The sequence below is a fragment of the Rhinopithecus roxellana genome, chromosome 8 (genome assembly GCF_007565055.1).
Source record: "Rhinopithecus roxellana isolate Shanxi Qingling chromosome 8, ASM756505v1, whole genome shotgun sequence".
Taxonomy (NCBI): domain Eukaryota; kingdom Metazoa; phylum Chordata; class Mammalia; order Primates; family Cercopithecidae; genus Rhinopithecus; species Rhinopithecus roxellana.
In genome coordinates, this window is record NC_044556.1 from 42090812 (window position 1) to 42113811 (window position 23000).

General features: G+C 56.7%; 1 protein-coding gene across 2 annotated transcripts; it reads right to left on the reverse strand.

Annotated features, from left to right (window-relative positions):
• Positions 1-4268: 4268 nt before the first annotated feature.
• EFNA3 (ephrin A3) lies at positions 4269-13004 on the reverse strand. 2 transcript variants are annotated; one of them, XM_010364652.2, is made up of 5 exons: positions 12765-13004; positions 6401-6714; positions 5859-5924; positions 5596-5673; positions 4269-5391 (listed from the first exon to the last, which is right to left on the reverse strand). In XM_010364652.2, exons 1-5 carry the CDS (start codon positions 12890-12892, stop codon positions 5261-5263), a joined length of 717 nt encoding a protein of 238 aa, XP_010362954.1. In that variant the 5' UTR covers positions 12893-13004; the 3' UTR covers positions 4269-5260. The 2 variants fall into 2 exon arrangements, with proteins under 2 accessions (XP_010362954.1, XP_010362955.1); XM_010364653.2 differs by lacking the exon at positions 5596-5673.
• Between the last annotated feature and the right edge of the window lie 9996 nt (positions 13005-23000).

Genomic DNA, 23000 nt, shown 5'->3' on the forward strand with positions numbered 1-23000 from the left:
TAAGGGCTCCCAGGTGCTGGGGTTGGGCAGTAGAAAGCGGGGAGCTCTTCCTGGCTTCCCCTTCACCAGCTGTGGCCCTGTTGCCATCTGCTCCACTCCCCCATGTCTTGCTCAGTCCCATATCTGAAGCTGTTCTGTTCTGCCCATTCTATTCTCTCCTCTCCCATCCATCAGTAGGCATTGGGTCTGCACTTCAGGTCTCTTTCCTTCTCTCCCTTCAGTCTCTGCCCTCAGGCCATACCACTGTGCCTGGTTGACATCTCACCACTGCCTTGGCCAGGATGCCCTGGGCTCTGCAGACTTGGTGTCACAAAGTAGGGCCCTGGGCTGGGCACAGTGGCTCACGCCTGTAATCCCAACACTTTGGGAGGCCGAGGTGGGTGGATCACGAGGTCAGGAGATCGAGATCATCCTGGCTAACACGGTGAAACCCTGTCTCTACCAAAAATACAAAAAATTAGCTGGGTGTGGTAGCGGGCACCAGTAGTTCCAGCTACTCTGGAGGCTGAGGCAGGAGAATGGCATGAACCCAGGAGGTGGAGCTTGCAGTGAGCTGAGATCGCGCCACTGCACTCCAGCCTGGGCGACAGAGCGAGACTCCGTCTCAAAAAAAAACATAAAACAAACAAAGTAGGGCCCTGTACCAGACAGGCTCAGGGTCACTGGTGTCTGGCCATGTAATTGCAGACCTCTCTCCCCAGTCTCCCTTTCATGCTCTGGGATTGAAAGCCTCGCTGGATGGGAAAATCCTCAGCAGGGTTCCGCAGCTTTTAAAACTGATTTCATTTGTTTATTACTTATTTAGTTAGTTATTTTTGAGAGACGGAGTCTTGTTCTGTCGCCCAGGCTGGAGTGCAGTGGCTCTATCTCGACCAACTGCAACCTCCGCCTCCCAGGTTCAAGCGATTCTCCTGCCTCAGCCTCCTGAGTAGTTGGGATTACAGACATGCACCACACGCCTGGCTAATTTTTGTATATTTAGTAGAGACTGGGTTTCGCCATGTTGGCCAGGCTAGTCTCAAACTCCTGACCTCAAATGATCTGCCCACCTTGGCCTCCCAAGTGCTGGGATTACAAGTGTGAGCCACCGTGCCTGGCCAATTTACTTATTTATTTATTTAAAAGACAGGGTCAGCCAGGTGCGGTGGCTCTGGCCTGTAATCCCAGCACTTTGGGAGGCCAAGGCAGGTGGATCACCTGAGGTTGGGAGTTCGAAACCAGCCTGACCAACATGGAGAAACCCCGTCTCTACTAAAAATACAAAATTAGCCGGGTGTGGTGACTCATGCCTGTAATCCCAGCTTCGGGAGGCTGAGGCAGAAGAATCACTTGAACCCAGGAGGTGGAGGTTGCAGTGAGCTGAGATCATACCATTGCACTCCAGCCTGGGCAACAAGAGTGAAACTCCGCCTCAAAAAAAAAAAAAAAAAAAAAAAAAGTCAGTTCTTGCTCTTGCTCTGTCACCCAGGCTGGAGTGCAGTGGTGTGATCATAGCACATTGCAGCCTTGACCTCCTGGGCTCAAGCAATTCTCCCATCTCAGCCTCCTGAGTAGCTAGAACTACAGGTGCATACCATCACGCCTAGCTTTTTTTTTTTTTTTTGGTAGAAACAGGGTCTCACTATGTTGCCCTGGCTGGTCTTGAACTCCTGGGCTCAAGCGATCCTCTCGCCTCAGTCTTCCCAGTGCTGGGACTACAGGTTTGTCACCACACCTGGATTTTAAAAATTTTTTGTACAGACGGAGTCTTCCTATGTTGCCCAGGCTGGTCTTGAACTCCTGGGCTCAAGTGATCCTCCTACCTCAGCCTCCCAAAGTGCTGGGATTAGAGGCCTGAGCCACTGTGCTTGGCCATTCGTTTTGTTTTTGTTTTTTTAAAGATAGGGTTGACTGGGCACAGTGGCTCACACCTGTAATCCCAGCACTTTGGGAGGCTGAGGTAGGCAGATCACCTGAGGTCAGGAGTTCAAGAACAGCCTGGCCAACATGGCGAAACCCCATCTCTACTGAAAATACAAAAATTAGCCGGGCTTGGTGGCAGGCACCTGTAATCCCAGCTACCCGGGAGGCTGAGGCAGGAGAATCACTTGAAACCACGAGGCGGAGGTTGCAGTGAGCCAAGATGGCGCCATTGTACTCCAGCCTGGGTGACAGAGTGAGACTCCGTCTCAAAAAAATAAAAATAAAAATAAAAATAAAAATAAAAATAAAAGATGAGGTCTTGCTATATTACCTGGGCTGGCATTAAACTCCTGAGGTCAAGTGGTCCTCCCAACCTCAGCCTCCTATTAGACCCACTTTGAATGCCAGCCCTATAATTAGCCAGGCTGTGTGACCCCTGTCTTAGATCCTCATCTGTGTTATTGGAATAGTGAGGCTTACAAAGGTGCATCACTCGGCACATAGGAGGTGCTCAGTAAATGGAAGTTGGCTTATTCTAGTTACTGCCCAAAGCGCTTGGCCCTTTCAGTCTTACCATTCCTGAATTTTTGAATCCACAAGGCCCTCCCTGAGCCCAGCTGGCCAGCCCCTATCCTGCCTGGTCTGGGGATTGAAGCAAGCCTGCAGCCCAGGCCCACTGCTATGGGCTCCCTCATGAGACAAGTCCTCAGTCTGCATGCTTCAAGGCCCTCGAGATTCTCCCCAACAGGACCCAACCCCAGCTCTGTGTATCTCCTCCTCCCTGAAGCCTCTTCCCTTTGTCCCTAGGCAAATGTGTGCTTTTTCTTGGCATTCCCACAGCCCCCAGGCATTTACCCACGAAAGAGCTGGTTGTCAGTTATGTATGTGTGTGTTACCAATTTCTGCTCATACAACACATACTGAAGTATGAGCTTATTCTGGGGTAGAGGCTATATGTTGTGTCTCCAATACCCAGGATAGAGCCTGGCACTTGGCAGGTGCTCCATAAATGTGGATTAAATGCATGGATGATTGGATGGATAGGCCCACCTTTCCTGTCTTTATCAGTATGCAGGGAGTCTCAGACTGGTCTAGTGGCTGCCCCCAGTTCTTTCCCCACCTGCTCTCCCACCCCACACTCCTCCCTGTTCCGCTACTGGGAAACCCACCCACTCTCCAGAGTCCAGCTGAGATTCCATTTTCTATGTTTCATGGGGAGAGAGGAGGAGAAAACACAGTCCCTGCCACCAAGGGCTCACTCTCACAAAGCAGCTGGCAAGAGCTGCAGGGGCACACAGGATCCGGCCTGCCCACACAGTGCCAATTAGAGAGCCTGGGTGGGATGGAGTCCCATGGGTGCACAGCTTGGAAATAAGGTGTCTCCTCCCTGGGCCAGGCACTTGGCTCAGCAAGTGAAGTTGCAGGCACATTTCAGCCCCTGTCTGCACTCCCTTATGCTGCGCTGGCCTGTAAACCCTGACCTTGCCCTGTGGCCCCCGGGAAGTGGCTATTCTCCTGTCTTTTGCTTTCTTTCCCCTCTGCCCTCCTGAGCGATGCAGGGTGGTGTAGTTATGAGCAGCCCCAGCCCCAGCAAACTCCCAGCCCCTTGGGCATAATGTTTGAAATGAGTAAAATTACAAAGGGTTATAAAGGAAGCTGATTATATTGAACGTTATCAAAACATCTACATTTATTGATATAGTAATATATATGCTTTCTTATTAACACATCAAAAATGAGGAAGGCCTAACAACCATGATCATTTCAAAGTACTGAGTGTAAATGGTATTTTGAGATATCTTCAACAACTATAATGCAGCCTGAAAACATCTGTGATTTCTGGTTACAAAGTCACAGGTACTATTAATACTATTATGGCTTGCTGCCCAAGCACACAAGAGAATGTTACATTTTAGTTATAGGCAAGTGAAAATAAAGATAGATTTTTTTTTTCTGTCTAGGTTCTCAACTCCCCTGAAATCCATAGACTCCAGTCAAGAACCTCAATTACAGAATGGAAGGGGAAGAAAAGGTGGAAACCATAATTGATGGAGCCTTTAACTCCTTACGTCATTTAATCCCTACACCAACCCTGACAGAGAGATACCACAACCAGTTTTTCTGGTGGGATACCTGAGAATCAGAGAGGTTGAGTGATTTGCCCAAAGTCAACCAGGCCCTGCTAGGAGGCCCCTGTTACTCATTCCATGCAGCGTCGCCTTTATAAAGAAGATGAGCCCCAGAACAAGGTCTGAACACCTTGTGACTCTTTGGCCCCAGAGACCCACCTACCCAGGCCCTGTGACCTGTGGGGTTTAACAAGTGTAACAGAAGGGTGATGGCCCCTTGAAATCACACACACTCAGTTATTTTTATCTCCAGTTTATTTTTTTTAGACTAAGAGCAGAGTATGAAAGTCACAGCCAAAGCACTTGAAAAAGGCCCAGGAGGATGGGTGGGACCACATAGGGTGAGCAGGGCAAGGTCCTGGGAGATGGTTCCCGGCTCAGGGCTGGAAGGGAGGGGGCGCTGTTGTTTTACGGTCTCCAAAAGTGTCTGTGCGTTGCATAGGTCCTGTCTTCACAGAAGACAAAAGAGGGGCCAGGGGGTCCCCCAGGTGTGGGGGGCCTAGCCTGGTGGGGAAGGGGTCTGAAGCTGGAAGGGGAAGTCAAGAAAGGTCAGGGGGTTAAGGAGGGAAGGGACTCTGTCTGTACATTATATATAGAGATATAGAGTCTGTACATGCCTGCCTGGCACCCCAATGCCCACCCCTTGCCATCCTTGTCCACTGCCCGCCCCCCCAGGGGTGACTACTTGTAAACTTGGTTTCAATCCAAACCACAATCCTGGAAGTGGGAGTGGGGGAGGAGGACGTGCTTATTGCTGTAAACAGGGGAAGGAGACAGCAGGCAGTGCTGCCCCTTGCCCATCTAGTCCCCTCCCCATGTTCTGCCCCTGGAGAGCAATGGGGGTGCCTCCCATGCTTCGATTTGCTCTCTCTGGGGGCATATGTCTCTCTGGGGGGACAAAGGGAGAGGGCACCAGGAGTCAGGGGAAGGTACCAGGGGCCAGGGAGTCCTGAGCACTGCCCTTTTTGGCCCCCAAGTTTGGTACCAAACATTACCAGAGCCACAAGGCCACCTGGGACCCATGGCTGTCCCTGTGCTTGGTCCACTACAGTGCCCTACCTGGGGGTAAGGGGTAGAGGGGGCGGGCACAGATGTATGGTGCAGGCCCCACTTCTAGCCACTGGAGGAGGGGTCTAGGCCCCATTGCTAGGCTTCCCTTGGAGAAGCCAAAGGCTCCCTGCTCCTTCCAAGCCCCGCCCCATCTCTCCCCGCCAGGGGAGGGGGCAGAGCTAGGAGGCCAAGAACGTCATGAGGAAGAAGGCAATGCCCACGGCCAGGGGCAGGTGTTCCCGTTTGGGGCTGGTTCCGCTGATGCTCTTCTCAAGCTTGGGCACCTGAGGGTTCTCTCCCTCAAAGTCTTCTGTGGACAGAGGAATAGACAGACTGGTGAGGGCTGGGTTGCGCGCCAGGGCAGGGGCACGCGGCAGCGGCAGCAGCAGTGGAGCCAGGGACGTGATCACCCACGGGGTAGATGCCCCTGGGAAAGGCATGCGAGGTGAGCAGGCACCGGGGTGGGGGGCTGCGGTTCCAGCAGTGGCCACCAGAGGGCGCTGCGCAGACTCACCCAGCACGTTGATCTTCACATTGGGGCCCATGGTGAACTGGGGGAGAGTGGGGACCGGCTTCTCCCCGGAGTGCGATGCTGCGGGGTGGGGTGCGGGTGGGGAGAGAGGAGGGGAGAGTCAGGGCCAGGATTCCCTCCCCTTGCTACGGCTGGGGAGCAAGCCCCCTTCACCTGTGCCCTCCACCCCCACCCCCAGGAAGCCAGGGGAGCCCCAAAGCAGGGAGCTGAGGATGGGGGCGCGGCTCGGAGCCGAGTCTACTCACTGGAGGCGCAGCAGACGAACACCTTCATCCTCAGACACTTCCAGTGCAGGTTGTGAGTGGGCGTGGCTGGGGAGGAGACAGGGCCCTGAGTCACTTTCGCCCAATTCGTGCCCTGTGCCCTCCCTCGATGGCTCTATTTCTCACCCCCTTCAAACTGTCCCCGTCGGGCGGTCTCCTTCAGGAGCTCCCCTACCCTTTGGACACAGGTCACTGTAGCTCTGCTGTCGGCCCCAGTAGCCCCTTTGATCCCATCCCTTAAGAAACTGGGATCCCTGATGTTCCAACCCCGGAATGTCCCTCACAGAAACAGCGATTCTCCGCAGCCCAAACTTGGGACTGTCACCAAACTCCTCTCTTGGCCCCACGACCTTGTCTAAGCGGAACCCCTGAGGCGCCCCGTGCCCACGCCTTCTCCCGGGTCTCTCAGCCGCGAGACCTGGAGCCCGCCGAGCCGGCCCCGCCCCGGAGCCTCGGGGCTCCAACCCCCGGCTGTCACTCAGACTCTCGCGTTCAGACCCGCCCGCCTGGCCGCCGTCACTCACAGATGTAGTAGTACTCGTGGCCGGCGTGGAACTCGTAGCCTAGCGAGAAGGCGCTGTAGCGCTGGAACTTCTCCGAGAACTTGATGGGGCTGTGCGGGGCGTGCGGCCGGTTGCATTCCCAGCGCTTGAAGCCCTGGCTGGCGTTGCAGGTGCGGTAGCCGTTGCGGCTCACCATGTACAGCACGTACTGCTCTGCCCCGCCTCCGGGCCCCGGACCCGCCCCGGGGCCCACCCCCGAGCTGTTATAGTGCGGGCAGTAAATATCCAGATAGTCGTTCACATTCACCTGCACGGTGTAGCCCTCTCGCCGCAGGCTGTGGGGAAGAGGAAGCGGCTCAGAGAGAAGAAACCCCAGAGCAAAGCCGCTTTCCATCTGACCGCTCCGCAGCCCCTCCCCAGGGTCCGCGTAGCCTCCAGACTTTTCCTCTGAGCTTCCTCGCGGCTCAGCCCTGTCTCTGCCCCCGCGGCCCTAGTGCCGCCGCTCCCCTAACGCTCCTTCCATGCCCTCCTTCTTGGTCTGTCCTTCTCCTGTTGGCCACCAGAGGGTAGCAAAGGCGCAGGGAAGCCCGGCCTGCCTCCAAAGAAAAGGAGGCGAGGGAGAGGGGCGGAGGGAAGAAGGGAGCGTACGCTTTGGTTGCCACAGAAACGGCGCAGGCCCCAGCGACTCCCAGACCCAGGCCCGGATTTCCTCCGTCCATCCCCCATAATTCAGCAGCCGGGAGGAGGGATGGGAGGGATGGAAGCCAAGGGTGAACGTGGGAGGGATCCCTTCCGAGGGACACACACACACCCTCAATCGCTTCTCCCACCATGCTTCCCTGCGGCTGCCAGTCCACCCCCGGGGCCAGTCCAACAGGACCTGCCCTTACAGACGCATGTTTGGCGGTTTCATGCATATACATGCATAAGTTCTATGGCACACACACAAATATGTCCACCGCCCACTTATAGGAGGCAGACACACAGAAAAGCTGGGCTGTATGTGTGCTGGCCCGCATGCCAGTATTGGTTGACCCCACCAATCTGGGGGTCTCTCCCTGCCCTCCCCATACTACAGTATCACTGGCTTCTGTACCTTGAGTCCCGTGACAGAGACCCCACCCTGAGGCCAAGGACAATTAGGCTCCCAGGAACTTTAAACACATGAGGGCGCTAAGGGACTCAGCACCAAGACTACACGTGGCATCATGCCAACCAGCCCAAACTTCTGTCTCACTGTGCAATGTGCACCTCCTTCCTCAACCTGGCACAACGGCCCCCCTTAATGATGCTGGGCAGAGCAGTGGGCACAGGGCCTAGACAAGATGGCTGCGCCTCTTATTTCCCTGATCCCTCTTTGGGACACAGAAGCAGATGCTGGGTCCCTTGTAATCCCCACCTGCCTTGCTAGTCACCATCAAAGTGTTGGTCTTAACATCCTCGATGGCGGTACTGAGCGGTGTGGGGATGGAGAAACCTCTGAATGGAGAGGGGGCAGGGGTTTTCCCTAATTTCTTTAGGGTAAGAATACACATATCTTGGCAGTGCCAGGAGAGTGGTGGACACAGGAAGGCATGGGGTTCTTGGCAAAATGTCAAATCATGGGGTCCCTAGTCCCTGTGAGCTCCCTGAGGGGAGAGACTGGCTCTCTGTGTCACCAGGCACCACCCAGTTCCCCAAATAGTAATTAGATGCATTAAAGAAATGAGCGTGGAGACTTCTGCATGCGGTGGGGCCTTGAGGGTCCCTCTTCACTGACCCCACTTCCTTGGCTTTGCCTGTGCTGTCCCCTCCACCAGCAACCCATTCCAAGTCTGGCAGTGAGGCAGGCAGAGAGCTGATGTTTAGGTACCCCAGTAAGAATTGGCACAGCCTCCTTGGGTCATCAGGAATGCCATCAGCCCCACTCCGTTCCCATGGGAGTAATGGGTCACTCAGGCCCCTCCCTTGCCCTGGCACTCAGGTGGGCAGGAGTCTCGGCCTGGGGCACTGGGAGCAGGAAAACGGGTTAGACCAGGCCTAGCTCCAAGCTGCCATCCTAGGCTTGCCTGTCCATTGCCAACCCCATAGTCTGTTCCTCCCCTCAGGCCTTGGGGAGGCGGCCGCCAGCAGTGAGGGTGCCAGGTCTGGAGCAGCTGCACAGCCACACTGGGATCTCTGTCTCTGAGCCTCACCCATGTTTCCAGTCCCACTCTGAAGCAGCCCCTCCCTGCTGTACCGCCCAGTTCCCCCTACAACACACCCCATTCCAGCAGGGAGGAAGCCAACACCCAAGGTATTCCTACAGGTAATTCCATTTCCTCAACAGGGCAGGACTAGCCTTATAAAAAAGATTGCAGGGCGACCATAGGTGAAGAGAAGCTATCTGTTAAGTACTCCTGCACTGTGTGGCAGGAACAGCCCCTGAAATCCCCCCAAGGCTGGGTATGTGAGAGAAAGACCTGCCGGTGGGGTGGCTGGGCCCAGTTGGTACACAGAGGGCACGCGGACAAACGGGGTGATAGCCAAGGAATTCCCAGACACAACTCTTTGGAGACCCAACGTGTCTGCATGGCTTAGGCACTTTAATTGAAACTGTCATCCTCCCTCCCTCTCCCTAGTAGTGTGGAGAGAGAGGTGCCGCTGGGCCCCTGCGAAGCTCCGCAGCTAACCCCGCCTCCAGGGCCACACCTCCTGCGGAAGGGTGGGGGTGGCCTGGGACCTGGGGACCGGGTTGTGCTCTGCTCCTTCGTACTGTTCTCTCTTCTTACTCCACTTCATCCCCTATAGCCTCTCGCCTCTCTTGCAGAAAGGCGAATGCCGACACACCCCATTTGGAAGGGGTGCCCTCTCACCCCGTTATTTCGGTCTCTCCCGACTCTCACCGCTTCTGAGGCGCATCCCGACACCTCTCTGTCTCTTTCAGTGCCCTGCCGGCCCGCGCCTGGCCTCACTTAACCTGGAGTGTCAGCGGAGGGGCCAGGCGGGCGGAGCAGGGAAAGAGCAAACTTCTCCCCCAGCCCGGAGCAATTAGGGCAGTAAACAGGGTGTCTAACAAGACCAGAGAGTAGGGAAGGTATCCCGGGGCCCCTGAACTTGTCAAATCCTCGCCATCCCCCACCCGCAGCCCCGGCCTTAGATGCCGGGCTGCAGAGTTAAAGGGATGGAGGAAGAACGTAGACCCGGGTTCCTCTTCCCTCTAACGCGCGTCCCCGAGACCGCGCGCCGCCGGCTCCAGCAGGCGAGGCCGGACCACGTGTGCGCGTCGTGGGGTCCGCGCGCCCGGGCTTTGAGGGTGGTGGCGGTGGTGGCGGGAACGCTCGGGGGGCGGCGGTTGCACGCTGAACCCCTGCGCCCCTCAGGCGCCCTGGGCCTCGGCGCCCTGCCCGTCCCAGTCTGGTCAGCCCGGGTCTGGGCGCAAGGCTTCCCTGGGCCGCGTCGGGTAGGGGAGAATCAGCGCGCCCGACACCTCCGCCCCTCCTCCCTGCGACAGCGGCGGCGGCGGCGGCGAAGGTTTATTGATCTGCAGCGGCGGAGAGGAGCGAGAGACCCGCCGAAAGCGAGACACAGAGACGGAGTGAGGGGGAGACACACACGGAGAGGGGAGCTTAGCAGAGGCCGGATTCACTAAAAGGGGAAAGGAAGGGAGACACGGCGCGATAGAGAAGCCAGAAACCGAGAGAGGCAGGAAAGAGAACGAGAACCGAGAGTCTTGGAGAACAGGAGAGACAGGCAGGCCAGAGAGGCCCAAAGACAGCGGAGACGGAGACAGAGACGCGAAGGAGAGAAGCAGAGACAGGGAAGGGTGCAGGGCTGAGACTCAGAGACTGGGAGAAAACACAGAGAAAGACCATCAGGGACGTAGTAGAGCCTCAATAAATATTTGTTGAATGAATGTATGAATGAAACACAGATCACCAACAGAAGCATTTCAGAGATAGGTAGAGAGACAGCCATATAGAAAGATGTTCCTGAGGCTCCTTGAGACAGGGGCGAATACCAACATCTTTGCTCAGCTCTGCAAAGAAATGAAACACAGGCCAGGGGGCATATATTTGGCCATCGGCCGTCCCAACCCGCCTCACCAAGTTCGATTCCCGGCTTAGGGGACTCCTCGACCTCACACTCTAATGCATCCCTCCAATACAGTCTCCCCACCCCTAGTTTCTGGGCCAGGTTGGAAACAGGTCTCTCCTATTCCACGGGACTAAACGGAAGTACTGAGTCGGGGGCAGAGGGCTAGGTCGTGGCCGGTGTGCAGGGCACTGTCCCCAGGTCTGTCAAAGGAGGCCGACGCACGTGTCCCATCAGCACCCTCCCACGTGACCCCCCCAGGAGGCGGGGTCGCAAGACCCTCCCCACGTGACCCCAAGGGGCAGAGACCCTCCGCACGTGACGGGAGGTGGGAGCCAGGAGCCCAGCTCACGTGACTAGGGGGAGGGGGCGCGGGAGCCCGTGGCTCGGTCGGCCCCGCCCCCAGCTACCCGGCCCTCTCCACTCAGCTCCGGAGCACGTCGCTCTCACGATTTATGGGGCCGCGGCTGCCGCAGTGAGGGAGCCGGGGAGCCCGGGCGCAGCGGCAACAAAGGCCCGGGAAGCGAGGCGGGGGCGGCGGCAGTCTCCTGGCCCAGTGTGCGCCCCCTCCTACCTCTGCCGGCCCAGGCCCGCACGGAGTAGAGAGGACAGAAGGGAGGCTCCCGGAACCCGGGCTCCCCGACCCGCTCCCTGAGCTTTCACCTGCGCCCAGGTGTATGCGGGGGAGGGGAACCTGATCAACACCTCCCCCCACCAAACCTATTCCCGCATCCTCCCCTGCTCTGGCTTCCCCTAAGAACGCTGAGGTGCTCCAAGGGTGGCGGGGAACCCGGGGCCCCTCACCTGCGAGCTCTCCACTCCCCGCCAGACTCTAGCGGGGTGGGGGGCGGACGTGTGAGTCTGGGGGAGGGGGCTGAGCTAGATAGAGCTGGAAAGTCAGCCCCCAGCGCCCCCCGGAGTTCTTGGAGTCCCGCTCCGAGGGGGAGGGGCCACGTCCCCACCCCCGAGGTTTCCATGGGAAGCGAGAGGGGGGCGTCGTTGGCTCATCCCCACCCCCAGTCTGACACTCCGGGCGCGAGGAGGGAGAGAGGGGGAGGCGCGGAGCCCCAAACGGAGGCGCGGAGCCCCAAACAACAAAGAGCGGAGCGGCGAGCGGCAACCCCTCCTCCGAAAGGTTGGGGGGTCGCGGCCGCCCGGCCCTCCCGGTCCCCTCCCCTGGGGTCTGGCCATTTGCTCCCTGGTCGGTCCCTGGGGTGGGGAGCCAGAGGCAGTGCTGCCGCCACCGCCCGGGCAGGTGTGACAGTGACCCCCGCGTCCCCAGGGATCCCCCCCTACCAACACAGACACACACTAAGGTGGCCAGGGTGATACACACGGCGGCGTGGCGGGGAGGAGAAGACAAGGGCAGCAAGGACTGAGCAGAATGAGGACCCGGCCCCGCAGCCAGCACCCGGCCGCCGCGCCACACACCCCGGGAAACCACACGGCCGCCCTGACACCCGCCCAGACCGCAGCGGCGCCAACAGCCACCCCAGCCCAGACGCAGCCTGCCGCGCGGACAGCGACCGCAGCCCCTTCCCCGACCCGCCGCCCGCTCCCACCCCCAGACGATCGCCGACGCAGACACACAAATCACACACTCAGACACACACGCACACTGACAGCCGCGCACGCCCGCTCACATTTGGAGCCATTCGCCGTCCCCAGCCCGGGCGTGTGTGTGCGTGTGTGACACACCGACATCTCTCTGCCTCCTTCCCTCTCGCCGGTACCCCACGTTCCCATCCTAACCAAGCAGCATTCCCAGGGCCCCCCAACTCGGCGACCCAGCCCTAGCTCACCCCAGCCGGGCTTATCCACACAACCAAGACAACCCATTCGCCTTCCTTCTAGGGAGGTGCTCGGTCGGACTCTCTGCCTCAGCTCTGGACCCCACTTTTAAAAGCAGGAGTCCTAGACAGAACCCCTGGAAGCCCTCATGGCCAAAAACAGGTCATCCCTGGGCCCAAAAATGCAGCGGCCTATCCCCAGCACACCGCTACCCCCAAACCCCAGCCCAACTGGGGGGACTATGGGACAGGGGCATGCTATTCCAGCGGCGGATGCGGAGAGAAGCCAAGATGGGGTGGGGGACCCCTCCAGCAGCCTCCTCCGCACGGCCCGAGCGCTCCTTACTATAGCCCAACAGCCTCTTCAGACACCCCCGAGTTTCCTAGACGCCCACAGAGTGCGTCCCCCTCTCTGTCCCCTCCCAGCCCCCAGCTCTGGTCTCCCAGGACTCCCACCCCGGGATCCCCCAGGACTTCTCGGGCCCACCGGCTCCCCATCTCACTGACACCGGACGCGCGGACTCCCAGGGTCCCCGACTCACTGCTGGTTGGAGCTGTTCCAGTACACCGCATGCCGGTTTCCCAGCGCCCCTCCGGGCCCTTGGGCCAGCAGCGGCAGCAGCGGCACAGGCACGAGCAGCAGCAGCAGCAGCAGCGGAGCCGCCGCCATCCCCGGAGCCGCCGCCGCCGCCGCCCCCCGACTGAGCCCCGCGCTCCCGGCTTCTGCGCTTCCCTGCTCCCTGCTGCCGCCGCCGCCAGCCTCCAGCCTTAGGCCACGCCCCCAGCCCGTCCCTCCGCCCTCCTGGGCGCGCCCCCGAAGCCCCGCCCCTGGCGCGCCCCCGACAGGTCCCATCCCGCTCCGGCCGGGAGCGCGCGACGCGTGGGAGCTGGGGACAGTGCTACCCCTTCGGGAAAGACCAGCGCATGCCTCGCCTCTCCCTCTTGGGTTCAGTTTGCTACAACTGGTCCTGGGCCTTTTGCTCCCCAGGCTGAATTTCCCAGAAGGATTTGGGAACCCAGGATAAGGATCTCGACCTCAGGGAAGCCCATTCATCTCTGGGAATGGGGGAAAGAAGCAGACTTGAGAAGAAGCTGGGGATCCAGGACCTCTTAGTAAGTAGGGCTGGACTCCCTTCCCTTCTGAACACTGTGGCCCTCTGCTGCGTCCATGCCCCCTTTTCCTGGGTGCATGAGGACTCAGGTGGGCACAGAAGGGTGGTGGAGAAGTCCTCAGCTGGCACCAAGGCCCTGACAGCTGGTGACCTGAAGCCCCCAGCTGAGCATGAGGCTTGTTTTCTTGGAGGCAGAGTAAAAGAGCTCAGCCCCCCAGAATGTCAATACTAGGTGCTGTAAGAGCCTTCAGCCGTCCAGAACCCAAGGCGCAGGAGGGTTCAAGGAGAGAGTCAGCTGGGGCAAAGCAAGGTTCCCTGGACACCTACAGAGGATTCCTTACTGGCACTTAGGCAGGGCCCCTCCCGGGACAGCCAGGGGTGTCCCCAGGCATTCTCACTCCTACTCTCAGAGACGCTGATCCTGAGTCAGAGGGCAGAGCACCTTGTGTTCCAGCTCTCACCACAGTCATTGTCCTCACAGTGACACCCAAGCACACACATCACACACACACATTCAGGAAAAAAGACACAGTAACCCAAAGGCAGAGCCTCTTCAGACACAGATGCCTGACACAGACATGCGGACACACAGGTACACCTTCCAGACACATATAGGAAAGGGCATAGTCAGACTGCCAGAGATCTGGAGACACCCAGGCACAAAGACACCTGAGCGCACACCTATATCCATCCACACAACACACACACAAATCCATATGCATCCCGACACACACAGTTCCTTGCTCTCCTCTCTTCCTAGGAAGTAGAAGTTCAGGAAAAGGGTTCAGAAACCAGACCTAGGGCTATCCGCCCCTTATCTCTTCTCTTTTGGAGAGGCCCAGACGAGGCAGAACCAGGCCTAACTGGGTTATCAGAACACAAGCCAACCACCTGTGTCCAGGGAGACAGGCATGCTGCTACTTTGCTTCTATCCTTCAGGGAAGGGAACATGCAGGCAACCCCCCACCTCCGCATCTGCTTATCTGTGGCAGCACAGGGTCTTGACCACAAGTCAGCCTCAGGTGCTAGGCTGGGGGTAGGGGCGGTGCTATCCAGAATAGGCTGTGTGTCTGACTGCTGCCAGGTGAGAGTAGGCTCTGTCTTCTCTGGGCTCCTCTCCACCCCAGGAGATCTCTTCTTCCTTCTCAGGAGCCAGCAAACAAATTAGGCCCCTTGGGATGGGAGTGGGGAACTTTGCAAACAGCTCTCCCTCCCTCCAGGCTCCTCATCCCCAGAGAGATTTTTTTCACCCAAATGATGCTAACCTGCTTACTCCAGGTGCCACAAATCCCAGCCCCCTCCACTCAAATCATATTCCCTGTTCCACAAGGTCAGCTTCTCTCTGTAGGGGCCCACAGTTGGCAGAGACACTGCCTGTATTGATAGTGAACAGGAACTTGCTTGTTTGGTCTAGGACTTTAAATTCCATTTTAGACAAGTTATATCCCTGTTTATCGAATCTAGGTTCTGCTTAAGAATTTGGGCCTTTTTCTTTAGGGTCTGGGTACTCTTTAGAATCTGTACCCCCACACCCACCCTCCAATAATAACTGAGCCCTTCTCTTAGAATCTGGAGCCCTCTCTACAGGATTTAAGCAGCTCTCTCTATGGGGTTGAAGCCTCTGGTTTTGAAGTTGAGATACTCTCTAGAGGTCCTAGCTAGGCCTGTGTCCATGGGATCTAGTGCTTTGTCTACCTGGGCCTCTATCCATAGGGCTGCTAGCTGATTTGGGCCTTTGTGTGAATTAGAAAAAGGACCCTTCTTTGCAGGCTCAGTCCCTAGGGTGCATCTCTTGGCAAGTGGTGCCTTTGTGCAAAAACAAAGGTGCTGCCTCCTGCAGTGAGAGGTGGCTCTATGTGGCTCCCTGTCTTAGTGAGGGAGCTTGGGCTGATGTCCCCTTCCCCTTGGGTGGCTCCTTTGTGCTATGCATAAACTATACCACCATATATGGCAATTCTGTCTACAGTATATGTGCTTCTATCTATAATGCCTATGTCTGTCTATAGGCCTCTATTCATAAGGTCTGGGCTTCTCTAGGGACTTAGTCCCTGTGTATAAGATCTGAGCCACTGGCCGGGCGCGGTGGCTCAAGCCTGTAATCCCAGCACTTTGGGAGGCCGAGACGGGCAGATCACAAGGTCAGGAGATCAAGACCATCCTGGCTAACATGGTGAAACCCCGTCTCTACTAAAAAATACAAAAAACTAGCCGGGCGAGGTGGCGGGCGCCTGTAGTCCCAGCTAATGTAGTCCCAGCTACTCGGGAGGCTGAGGCAGGAGAATGGCGTAAACCCAGGAGGTGGAGCTTGCAGTGAGCTGAGAACCAGCCACTGCACTCCAGCCTGGGCGACAGAGCGAGACTCCGTCTCAAAAAAAAAAAAAAAAAAAGATCTGAGCCACTGTCCACATGCTGGGGGCCTAATCTAAAGGCCCAGGCCTCTCTCTGTGGCATGTGAGTCATGGAAGGACCCAGGCCTCTATTGATGGGGCCTAGACGTTTGCATGTAACTATAACTCAAATTGTTCCTGACTGCCGGATGCGGTGGCTCAAGCCTGTAATCCCAGCACTTTGGGAGGCCGAGACGGGCGGATCACGAGGTCAGGAGATCGAGACCATCCTGGCTAACACTGTGAAACCCCGTCTCTACTAAAAAATACAAAAAACTAGCCGGGCGAGGTGGCGGGTGCCTGTAGTCCCAGCTACTCGGGAGGCTGAGGCAGGAGAATGGTGTGAACCCGGGAGGCGGAGCTTGCAGTGAGCTGAGATCCGGCCACTGCACTCCAGCCCCGGCGGCAGAGTGAGACTCCGTCTCAAAAAAAAAAAAAAAAAAAAAAAAAAAAAAAAAAAAAAAAAAAAATTGTTCCTGACTGTGATCCACCACAGTAGGGTTATATTTTGTATTGCAGTTCAGTCACACACACACACACACACACACACACACACACACACACTCTCATACACACACATACTCAACTGAAATAATAAGTTTCATGAAACAATACTTACCCTTACTACAGAGGATCCACTATGATATTTTCCTCTGTTCTAGTTTTAAAATTAAAAACAGTAAAATAAAAAGCTGGTTGAGGCCCATAAAATTGACTTCTTGACTTTACCATTCCCAGTGGATCACAACCTATAGTGTGAAAAACTGGTGTCTAAGGCCTGGGCCCTGAACTACCTCTCTGTTGGATGAGGGCCTCTGTGGAGGTTGGAGCTCCCTCCATGGGGCTGGTCCTGTCTTCAGGGCTTCAGGCCTCCTCCTCCTTACCTGCAGGCTGTGACACTTGGGCTTGCTAGCACACTGCTGGCTGCCATGATCTCTCCCAGGGCACTGAGCTCAGCTCCTGGGAGGACTCTGACATGATGCCTCACTCTCCTCCATCCCTCAGGGGCCAAGGAAGCAGGGAGCTGAGCAGGTGTGGGACAGAGGGAGCTCTCAGGCTGTGTGGCCCAAGGCAGCTTCTGGGACAGTAGGTGGCAACCACAGAGCTGAGCTGTGTTCAATAAATCATGGAGGCTAGGGCCTGGGGAAGGGGGAGGTCAGGAGGGAAGCAGGGGCCATGGATAAATAATTCATTAAACAAATAAACAAGGATCGTGTGAGAGGGAAGTCAGGCACACGTGTGAGCAAGAGAGGCAGCTGCCAGCTCCAGGCATGAAATATTCACAGGTTCTGCACCTTGCACAGGGCCCATGTGTGTGAGCCCAGCCCAGGCAGGCTGTTGGTGCAGTCCTAACTGGGAAACCTGGGTGCCAGCAAGTGTGTGTGTCGGCATGGCTCTGAGGATGCTCTAACATCCATGAGTTGACATGGGACTGCATACATGCCTGACAGCAGAGAACATGGGCACTGGTATGTGGTCCAGTTCACAGAAAATTAGGATGCAGGGCTTGGTGGGTGGCATTGGGGTGTAATCACCTCTGATTCTGGTCATGCCCTGATCCCTCTAATGAGTCCAGCAAGCCATGAAGCCTGGAGTGGGGAGGCAGCTCTGGGGTGTTACACTAGAGTTGTGTATGAGTCCTCTGAATGCTATTTCGAGAGAAGCTGAGAGGGAGGCAGTATTGGCTTAGCAATGAACAGCCTGGGCTTGGATTCGAATTCCAGTTCTACCACTCGCTAACTATGCTAGTCACTTAACTTCTCTGAGACTGCTTCCTCATCTGTAAAATGGGGATAATAATGCCCCACCTCAGGGAGCTGGTCGTTATGAGGATTAAGATCTATAATCCCTGGGAAGCACTTAGCACAGTGTTTAGGATCCCAGAGGCACTGGATTAATGGAGGGTTTCTTATAATTAAGAGGTTATCTACTGAGGCCTGCCCACCAAGACCAGCCCAGACTCTTTTCCATTTGTTCTCCCTCATTTCCAAGCTTTCTAATAGCTATCATAGTGACAGATGTGACCTAGGGCTTGGAAAGTATGCAAGGGGTAGGAAAAGATTAGATGGAATGAGATGAGGAGGTTACAGTCAAAAGAGGAAGTCTCTATTCCCGACACTGTGGAAGAAGGGGTCCTTGACCTTCTCCTCAGACCCCAGAGACTTTCCTTAAGCCTTAAAAGTCTTCCTAGATCCAGACTTTCACCAAAGTTTAGCTTTCTAGAAAGTGACTGCAGTGGCTGGGCACGGTGGCTCACGCCTGTAATCCCAACCCTTTGGGAGGCCGAGGGGGGCGGATCACGAGGTCAGGAGATCGAGACCATCCTGGCTAACATGGTGAAACCCTGTCTCTACTAAAAATACAAAAAATTAGCCGGGCGTGGTGGCACGTGCCTGTAGTCTCAGCTACTCAGGAGGCTGAGGCAGGAGAATGGTGTGAACCAGGGAGGCAGAGCTTGCAGTGAGCTGAGATCGCGCCACTGCACTCCAGCCTGAGCAACGCAGCGAGACTGCATCTCAAAAAAAAAAAAAAAAGAAAAGAAAGTGGCTGTAATGCCCATGCAGTGGCTCACACGTGTAATCAATCCTAGCACTTTGGGAGGCTGAGGCAGGAGGATGACTTGAGTCCAGAAGTTTGAGGCTGCCGTGAGCAGTGATCACACCATTGCCCTTCAGCCCGAGCAACAGAGTGAAACCCTGTCTCTTAAAAAAGAAAAAAAGGAAGACAGTGGTTGCAAGGAGGCAGAGAGATTGGAGCAGAGGTCTCTGAGTAGCATCACAACCACCACCCCCAACAAGTCTTCCCTGCCAGAGCTCTGGCCCCCACCCTCTGCCTAGTGGTTGAAGCCTTCCTTGGCAAAAATGGTTGTGTCTGGGCAAAAACCGGAAGGGTGGCACCCCAGAGTGGGTGGGGAGAATCCAGGATGGAGAGAGCCTTGGAGGGCCAGGGTGGACTATCTGGCAGCCACCCAGTAGGCCCCAGCATTCCCAGCCCTCTGTGTCCCCTGGAAAGGATCTGCTCCCTGTGGGAGAGCCAGCAAACAGGTCTGAGCTGGCCTGCTCCTCCACAGACAGAAGAAGAACAGGTTGGGGGAGGGGGCCTGTGATCTTGGTGGGGAGTGGTAGCGGTAACCCCCGTGTCTCCTCTGAGGAGTTAGGGACAGAGAGGACTACAGCCTGGGCACACCCTACAAAGCCTAGGACCCAACCCTTTGCCTTCCTTGGTCAGCCTACTGCCACTTGGGGAGCCAGGGGTCTGGGCCCCCAGGTGTGAAGATGGTGCCTGCCCACCCTTTCCCGAGGAGCCAACATCAGTCTCCACTTCCCCTCCCCTGGGCTGGGCAGGTTCAGGCCAATCTGCTGAAGAGCTTCACAGCAAACATTGATCTGTAATAAAACCACAATGTGTTTCAGGAGAAGGGATTCCAGACACAACACACATACACACTCACACACACACATACGGATGCAAAACATGCCGCTCTGGGAGGGCAGACACCAGCAGTCCTGAAAACACATCCAAACATAGACCCACATTGTGTCAAACTCACAGACATTATTCTACACATCCCCTCTCTGCCACAAACTTTGTCCTTCAAAATCAAAGCCTTCTCTGACGACCTGTTTTCCCCATGTTCCCATAACACTTCGTATATAGCTCTATATTAGCATTTTCACTTTGCATTATAATTACTCATTGGCGAGTCTCTCTCCTTGGGTAATCTGAAGATCCCTTAAGGGAAGTGATCTTGTCTTATGCAAGTGTGTATCCCCAGCATCTAGTATGCAGCCTAGTATTTACTTAGTAGGAGTAGGTGAGGTGCTTAATAATTGTTGAATCAAGGAACAAAAGAATAAATGCCTTCTGACAGTGGGATACCCATTTCTAGGATCCTTCAGAAGCCCGCAGAGGATAACCGTGCATGCTACTCAGGCCTGTGATCCTGCCTTCTTTTCTCTTGGTCCCCTCACCACCACTCAGCTCTCCGGAAGCCCTCCTTTCCTCCCCTTCCCTCAGTGTGAGACCACGAATTTGAGTTCGACTTGAGGATTGGCAGGCAAGGTAAGGGTTAATAACACCTCATTAGTGTTTAATTGGAGAAAGGAAGCTGCTTTGGCACCAGACAGGTGGGCGGGCCTGCCCCTTGCTGCAACCAGGCATCCCTAGTTCCAGCACCCCACCAGGCATGTGGGTGATTTGGCCCTGGAGACCCTCCACCCAGCCGGGGCACCTCCCCTCACCACTGGCTTTGCCAATTTAGTCTTCAAGCAGTATAGACCAGCACTCTCCATCTGTCACCAAACATCCAGAGGGAGAACAAACTCCTTATCCTTTCTTCTGTAGCTGGCTTTGCCCCATCCGTCCCCAACAGACACTGGAGAACTCGAGGAGAGGTGTGATATGAAGGTGGAAAACTGAGGGACAGATTACAGAGCCACTCAGTGATAGATTCCAGAAACAGGCGACAGGGCTGGGGATGTGGAGATGTCTGCCCAATTTGACCTTAAATGAAGAGAATGCAAATGAGATGCAGACGATATGCAGATGAACACAGGATCTCAGTACTGACATTCCTGGTGGCAGCAGCTCTGCACCCAGTACCCCAATGCTGTCGCCAATAACCAACCTATTCCTAATCTTTCTCCGTTAAGTGGTGCTAACCATTACTTTGAAAGACAAAAAGGCTCTCAAGAGAGATGAGCTTGCTTGGGCTAGGGCTGCAGGACCTGGGAAGCTGAGCTCCACTCCAGCTTCCCCACCCCATCCCAAGCTGCCACAGCAGCTCAGGCAAACATTACTCTCCAGGTTGCACTCGGACGCACCGTCGGTTGCTATGGGGACCCCTTCCCCACTTCCAGACCTGAACCAATGGGCATCACCGCTGATGACCTCATGGCCCAGGCCCCGGGATTCTATTGGCTATTTGGAAGCCAGAGTGCACCCTTTTCAATTGCGTCACCGCTGGGGATACCCCGACGACCCCAGCTAGCGTCTGGCCTACTGAAAGGCGCGCTGGAAGCTCACAATGTGCTGAATGAATGAAAAATAAAGAAAGGAAAGAAGGAACTAATAAAAAGGAAGAAGAAAAAGGGGGGAGGTGACAGAAAAAGAACAAAACTTCAGGGTTAAATCTGGAGAGGAAAAGGGAAATTTGCAACCCCAGAAAGTGTGGAGCAGGATTCCCGGTCGCAGAGACTCTCAGGCTCTCAAACAGGGAAAGAGGGCGAGGTAAAGATGAGTGGAGTTTTCGCATCTATTTGGGAGAGACTAGGGCAGGCCCAGCAAATTGAGGGCCCCACCCTGAGCCGCCTAGCGCTACTGAGTTTAGGGGAGATCGGTTACGCCCCAAAACTTTCAGGCCTGCCCAGCCTCCTGGAACCGCGCCCTGGAACACGCCTCGAGGGCTTCTCGTGGGGAAGACCTCCCAGCGCCTGCAGCCCGTCTCGGCCCCATGAGTGGACTCGGTCCTGGCTTTCCATGGGGACGCGCCCCGGGACTGAATCAGCCGCCTGCGCATGCTATGAGCAAAGTGTGTGTAGGGAAGGCCGGCTTGGCCTGAGCGCCTGTGGCTGGGCGGGCCTAAGCTTATGACTCCCCCCGCCCCCACCACCTCCCCAACCCGCTCCCGTGGTAGCTGAGGCATCCGCTCTTGCACCTGCAAGGGGCTGGGCGGCCGGCAGGGGCGTGTGTCCGCGTCAAGTGGGAGCGCCCGACATTTAGGGCGTGCGTCTGAGTGCGGGGAAAGCTGACTCGGCCCCGCGTCTCTTTCGCACATGCGTTCTTATCAGCGGCGCATCCGCGCGCCAGCCCCAGCCGCGAGAGCGAGCGCGCCCGCCCGGTTCCGCGAAAAGAGGGATGGGTGGCCCGGGGCCGCTGGGAGCCGGGTGAGACCCCCACAGTTCTCAATCCAGGGCAAGGGCTGCTAACCAGTCGCTCCCAATCTACTCCGCCTATGGCTTCACTTGGGAGGGGCGGAGGTAGCAGTAAGCCGGTTTCCATGGCAACGTATAGACACTCTCCTGGATGACTGTAAAGATGGAACTTGAACCCAGGACCTGAAGACCTAGCCCATAGCTTCTCCTTCAGCCGACTACACCCTCTCCTTCGAGCCCCAGACCCTCGCCCCCGCTAAAGATCAAGGTTTGGGGTGAAGGCCCTGATACATGCACCTACTTACAAGAGGCGTTTTCTGAAAGGTGGCCTCGAATGGGGGAGGGGACTGACTGGAGTCTGCTCTGCCCGCAGTGTTGCCCTCCACCCAAGGCCTCAGCCAGAGCAATAGAATTAACATGAACGATGGCAGCCGAAATCGGTGCATGGTGGTGGGGGAGAGGACCCCCGCCCGCTCCGAGAGAGACCGGGATCTGACCTAGGTGTGCAAAGGGTGGGGGAGGGGTTCGCAAACCCTAGCACCTCTGTGTCGGTCTCTGGACCCCTAGCGCCCTCCCTCTTGTCTCCCTCCCGCCACCGCCGTCTCCTCCGCGCCCCCGTAACCGTGTTCACACGCTGCCTCTCGCTGCCGCAGCCAGGCCGAGCTAATCAGCACAACATCCACCTATCGATCGCTGGCTCGGTGCCAGGCGGGCTGGCACTGTGCCGGTGGAGGCTGCGGGGCACCGGGGCGGGTAAAGTGCAGCTGCAGGGGAAGCGGCGCCCCTTACCCAGGCACCATCCAGGACACCATTCAGAAAGAGGGCCCCACTTCGCCTTGTGGGGATCATACATAGCCTCGCCTACCAGAGGTGGAAGAGACAGTGTGGGCTGAGAGCAGAGGGGGCCCTCCCTCCTCAGCCCCACCTCCTCCTCCTTATAAAAGCTAGGAACAAAGAGGCCGCTGGGGAAGGAGGCTTTGATCTGACCCCACCTTCCCAGTTCTAGGCCAGGCACCGCCCAGAGTGCCCTTGGGGAGGGGGAGGGATGACCAACTCTCAGGGACCCAGGCATTCTGAAACCCAGATGCTGTCTTTCTATTAATACTACCCCTTGCTTTTGCTGGGCACCCGGCTTGGTGCTACCAGGACTTGGGCAGGGCCCCAGGCGGATGGGCTGTCAGGAGCATCTGCCCCTCCTCAGCACAGGAAGCCAGTTGGGGAGGTGAGAGAGGGTGCCAAGCTCCACAGCTGCTGCTGGCACCCACCCCACATTGCCCAGAGGGGTGCCCACTGAGGCCTGGCATGGATGGCCTGAGCACAGCTGGCATGGAGGTCAGGCCAAGCTAAGCTGAGAGTACAGGCCACAGGGAGTCCTGCTATCAGGGAAGGGGCCTGAGGGCAGTAGG